General features: G+C 27.5%; 1 protein-coding gene across 3 annotated transcripts; it reads left to right on the top strand.

Moving 5' to 3' along the window:
• Window positions 1-318: 318 nt before the first annotated feature.
• LOC130936051 (LOB domain-containing protein 25-like) lies at window positions 319-2274 on the top strand. Of its 3 annotated transcripts, none has more exons than XM_057866024.1 (2): window positions 319-528; window positions 1498-2274. In XM_057866024.1, the coding sequence occupies exon 2, from the start codon at window positions 1519-1521 to the stop codon at window positions 2020-2022; it is 504 nt and encodes a 167-aa protein (XP_057722007.1). In that variant the 5' UTR covers window positions 319-528; window positions 1498-1518; the 3' UTR covers window positions 2023-2274. The 3 variants fall into 3 exon arrangements, with proteins under 3 accessions (XP_057722007.1, XP_057722008.1, XP_057722009.1); XM_057866025.1 differs by having other exon boundaries at window positions 521-570; XM_057866026.1 differs by lacking the exon at window positions 319-528 and adding an exon at window positions 621-744.
• Window positions 2275-6116: the final 3842 nt, after the last annotated feature.

Raw genomic sequence — 6116 nt, 5'->3', positions numbered from 1 at the left:
TATTATATTAATTATAATAATAATTAATAAATACTAAATAAAACCAATTTTAATTATAAGACCATTCTATTTGGTTTCTCGCCCGTTCTCGATTATAATTAGTGGGACATATTCTTACAGTTAAACTTAAATGAATGTGTGTAAGTTCCTGAAAACAGTGTTCGATATTATTACAAAGGTTGCGTCATAGTCATTCTTTTTCACCCTTGTATCCCCATTTATTGCACATTGTCTTTTGCTTTCTTTTCAATTTCTCTCGCCGGAAGAAGAAAATAAAAATAATAGAAAAGAATAATCTTTTTCTCGCCATTCTCTCTTGTTGCTTAGTCTCTTGTCATTGTATTTGCGGGTTTCTCTCATCTTGTCCTGCAACTAACTAGGGTTTTTCTTTTTCTCCTCTGAACTCTCACATCCAATAGTAAATTCCCCAAGAATTCTCTGGGTGTTCTTCACAGACTTCTTTTTCACTTTCATCATTAAAAGAATATAGATCTTGAAAGAGCTTCTACAACAAGGGCGAAAAAAAAGGTAATGATCTATTTGTTCAATTAAACCTAGCTTTATTACAAGGTATAGTTTTTTTTTTATTCCGATTATATATGCTTTTAATTTCTTCACTTTCCTTTTTCTTTTCCTCTTCTAGTTGTATATTAGATTTATGATTCTGGTGGTGGTGGGTGGTGTTGAATTTGTTTAGAAAGATTTTAAAAGGGGTGTGAAACCCTGAAATAATGATTTACGCATGTATGTATGTTCTATATCCAGCTGAAGAAAGCTAAGACTTGAATATTAAGAACTTCACATACCCACACACACACATATTTATAGGTGTACCTTTTCTTTATTGTACCTTCAACTACTTATAGGCTATAGCAACCGAAAGCTAGACCTAGCTAGCTAGGGGTACTGGAGAAGAGAGAGAGAGAGAGATTCAAGAAAAAAATATACTGTTAGAATGGATGAAATCAAGACATGTGTATATATATATATATATAGAATATTTTGGTATCTATTTAATGTTATCTATTACCTTGTCTTTCAGTCCCAGAGGTAGAGGGAAAATGAAAGCAAGGAAAAAGATTCCGGGTAGAAATTGAAGTCCAAAAATCTATGAATGAATGAATGACACTCATAATAATCAATATAATAAAGACTACTGTTTTAGCCATAAAAGCTAAAATGTTTTTGAAAATTAAACCAGCTGGGTATATATAGCATAAGCCAAGTGTTGTTATCCTTGCTTTTAATTGAGAAACTAACCCTAGTTCCAAACTATATATTGTACTTCCAAATTGAAATTAGATAACCTTTATACTTTATTATGAATTTAACTGATGACATTCATTAATAACCGATGCTATATATGTACTTGATTTAATAAATAGTTTAGTTTTTGTGAATAGTATACTTGTTTAGATACAAAATCATTTGTATGTTTGAACCTTAAACTTTTAGGATAGATAATTTAGGAGAAATAAAAGAAAATTGCGTTTGCAGAGAAAATCATCATCATCAATCATGGCGTCTTCAAGCTATTCGAATTCACCCTGCGCTGCCTGCAAGTTCTTGAGAAGGAAATGCATGCCGGATTGCATCTTCGCGCCGTATTTCCCACCGGAAGAGCCTCAAAAGTTCGCGAACGTTCACAAGATATTTGGGGCAAGCAACGTGAGCAAGCTTCTGAATGAGGTGCAACCCCATCAGAGGGAGGACGCCGTGAACTCTCTGGCGTACGAGGCGGAGGCGCGAATCAAGGATCCGGTCTACGGCTGCGTTGGGGCCATTTCAGTGCTCCAGCGGCAGGTGATTAGGCTCCAAAAGGAACTTGATGCCACAAATGCAGATTTGATCCGCTATACCTGTAATGAGATGACAACTTTGCAAGATGGGAGAAGAATTGGTGAAGCTTCTTCCACTTTTTCTCATCAATCTCCTAGTGCTTATTATTATCCATCTCCTTGGAACAATGATCCTTGTGCTGGGGATGCTGGATTTCACAGAGGAGGTGGTAACCATATGTGATCATTATTATCTTAATGATCAATCTTATATATATATATATATATATATGTGTGTGTGTCTGTTATGTTATATGAATTTTCATATCCCTCTTATTTTAGGGTTTCTCGTATTTTATGGTACTTGTTAAGATGAAGGAGGGTTTGTGTGTGTATATATATGGGGTTCTATACAGCCTACAGGCATATGAAATATATATATATATATGAAAATAATGAGACATGTTGTTGTGAGAATAATATTGACCTTTGTATACTGAATAAAATTTTAATTTGTCTACTGGATGTACTTTTACTCTTAATATATTGGAATTTGGAAACCCCAACTCTCCAACTATGTTAATATGTTGTGTTATATAAAAGCAATTTCTATGTAGTTTTTTTAATTATTTTAAAAAGAGTTAGTTTAATATAGTTATATTACTACCGTGGTTACAGTAGTTATAATATTTTAAAACATATTATCAAAATTAGAGTAATATCTTTTATTATTAAATAATATTTTTTAAAAAATATTATTTAAAAATATATTATTAAAATATTAAAATATAGTTCTATAATATAGTTATTCTAGAATTTACCTTTTAGAAATTTTATATATATACTTGCACCACTTTTTAAAGGATATATTTTCCTTTTTTCTAAGAAAGGTATACTGTAAAATGTATAATTGAGAATATCTAGAAAATTATATATAAGAAAAGATGTTCAACAATGAATGATTTTGTTATACAAGAACTCTTAGGTGAGTGAAGTGGGGATGTTTTATGAAAGCATATTAGAACTAAAGAAATTACATTACTTTATATTTTAATATTAACCACCATGTCAGACTTTCTTTCCTGACTGATAACTAACCACCCCTCCCGCCGCTTGTTCTTCTCCCATGTTTTCAAAAAGGTTGAAAAGTTTGAGATTTTATGTAAAATTAAAAACGTAAATTAAATACGTAAAATATAAAATTATAATAACATTTAAATTGTAAAATTAGTTTATTTAGTAAAAATTTTTAAAATATATCAACTAATTTAAAATTATAATATAAAAAATGTTAAAATTTAAATTGAAATTCTAATCTAAAAAAATTAGTGAAAATTGTGTTTGAATTTTTTTCTCCAAAAAATTATATATACATGATGGCATTTTGAGGAATAAATGTTTTTTTTTTTCTTATAAACATATTTACACTTTGGAGCACCAAATTTTTTCATTTTGATAAAATTTTTAGTCATTAATTTAATATATCTTGGTAATATAAAACAAAATTATACTCAAGTGTAATTATATAATTGTTTTTGTAAAACTTTTAAGGTAATATAAAATGAAGTTTAATACTCATCTTACTAATTTTTCTTTATAAACTATTTTTATATTGATAAGTTATCGAATGAACTTCAAAGTACCAGAAGAAATTAAAGTTTTTTCCTTAAATCAGATTAAAAAGCGATAAAATAAAAACAAAATATGTTGTAAGTTTAAAAATATTGTTAGATAAATAATTATTTATATATATTTATTTCATAACATAAACTATTAGAAAATATTATTCATGATATAATATATTAGAATTAAAAATAATAGTGAATCAATATTTTAGTATAAAAAATAAGGAGTACAGTTAGATAGTATTAATATAAATAAAAAACAATTACAAAAAATTAATTAATCACCTAATATTATTTAATCATAATTTTTATATCTTTAAGATATAAATTTCATATTTAATTTATTCGCTCTATTTTTCTAATTAAATAAAAGTAATAGACCTATACATTTATATAGTACATGATCCATACTTTAAGACTATAAATGATTCTTATTATATGAGAAAGCGTGAGCCGTGAAAAAGGGTGTTACGTGTGACGTGTTAGATACACATTTCAATATATATTTCATGATACAATGTTAGCTGAAAATAAAAATTTAATTATTAAATCAAATAATTATAAAATATATAATAAAATTTTAAATACGCATTAAAAATAAATTAAATAATATATATTTATACATAAATAAATAATAACTAATTTAATAATTAATTTTTATATATATAATACTTTATTCATGATATACTAAATTATAAACTTTCGACAAATAACAATTAAAAACCAAATAATAAATACCATTCAATTTTTTTTATTGAGAAACTAAAAGTAATATAATCAGACAAGCCAAATACGTACATAAAAAAAGAAATGGCCCCACGTATAGTCAATGCGGACTGCTATCTTAACTTAACTGAATTGTGGGCTATACAGAATCTTAGTGGTTTAATTTTTATTTTTATTTTTTTCATTTTATTTTATTCAAGAAGAGGCTTTTCTAATTAATTGATCTATATAATTAAATTTCTAAAAGAAATAATAGAAAGAAACTTTTATATCATTAATAAGTTTATTATTTAATGTTATACGTATATTATTTAATTTTTACAATGGTTAATTCAATAATAACTATTTACGATAATAATTATAATAAAAATTTAATTTTAATATATTAATAATATAAATTTTTTATATAATTATTTAATTATATCTGTATAGTAGTTGAATAATTATTCACATAACTAATGTACAAAAATATTTTTATTAATATGACATTATATAATTATATACAAATATAAAATATTTTATACTAATAATCATGCATCAAAATTAAATTATTATACTAATTATAAAATTTAAAAAAACTTAAAACATATAGCTAAAATTAAAGTTATAACTTTTTACTACTTGAAATACTTTTTATTTTTTATTTGTTAAACTAGAAATATTTTTCAAATAGTGAAACAAATGTATCTTTAATTTTATGTATCAAATTAAAAAAAATCTCAAATAATAAAAAATATAATTTAAATTTTAATTATATTTTTTTTAATTTATCAAAATTTCATACTTATTATAATCACAATAATCATATGTACCACTAAATTTCTCCTCTTACCCTGCCGTATATACAGAAGACACACATGAATATACAATCATAGAGAGCAGAACTTGGAAGTTGGAACCTTCTTTTCTGAAAGGAACTATTTCTCCATCTTCCCTGGGCAAAAAGTCTGGATCGGTCTCTACAGAGTATCTATCAACGGAAGTATGCTTCTAGACTCCTACTTCTTCTAGACATAAAATTCAGTTTTTATATTGAAGTGCTTAAGCATTTCCAATTTCATGAGCAAGATTTTCTAGTCAGTTAAAGTTGGTTAAAGATAAAGTTTTTTTGTTGTCTTTAATATTTTTAAAATTATTTTTAATATTTAATATGGCGATTTAGTTTTATTTTTAACATTTGAAATAATTTTAATTTTATCTTTATTATTAATTTTTTGACAGTTCATTGTCAGTCAATTTTTTCTTTTTCAATTTTAACCTTAACTTAATTTCATCTTCTAATCTCACTATTTTCACTGTCATCACCATCACTACCATCTACCCATCCACCATCACCAGTAGCCACCAACACAAATTTTCTTAACACATCCAAGAACCTACCTTTAGGGTGTGGGTGGTTTAAGTATTACTTTGTTATAAAGATTCCATTCCCATAAAAATTACATATACCCAAGGGAAAGGTAGGAATTGAAATGATAGTATTTTGATTTCCTGGAATCAAACTTGCTTGAAAACATCTTTTCAAACTTTGAACCAAACATGAATAGATAATATTTCCATCTTTAAATTCCTAGGAATTATTTATAATTCCCCCAACCACACACACCCTTAGAATCTACCAATGTTGAACTATCTTCACCCAAAATTTCACTTCCAATCGCGAAATTATCCAATCGCAAAATGCCAAAACCCACCCCAACCTTCTTCGAATCGGTGCATAGCTCGAAAAGGTGCCCTACTTTACTAGTCACGAAGACCGCGAAAAACTGCGGCAGGACTCGGGTCGGTAAATCCCGAAGCGATGTGCCATGACACTGTAAGAAGCGCCACGAGCCAATATAAAATGGCGGCGCCCTGAGTGCAATTGGAGGCAATTTGGGGATGTGCAGAGCAGAAGGAGGGGGAAAGTTGGTCAAGGAGTTGGAATGAAGAAGACAGGTTGGGACATGCAAAATGCATGGAGACAACGTGAATCGGTGTCGGCAGT

Source organism: Arachis stenosperma, chromosome 6, assembly GCF_014773155.1.
Source record: "Arachis stenosperma cultivar V10309 chromosome 6, arast.V10309.gnm1.PFL2, whole genome shotgun sequence".
Lineage (NCBI taxonomy): Eukaryota > Viridiplantae > Streptophyta > Magnoliopsida > Fabales > Fabaceae > Arachis > Arachis stenosperma.
This window is presented reverse-complemented; position numbering and strand designations above follow the sequence as displayed.

Excerpts from the sequence above, each read along its gene's own strand:
- LOC130936051 (XM_057866024.1), top strand. The coding sequence starts at position 1,519 with ATGGCGTCTTCAAGCTATTCGAATTCACCCTGCGCTGCCTGCAAGTTC.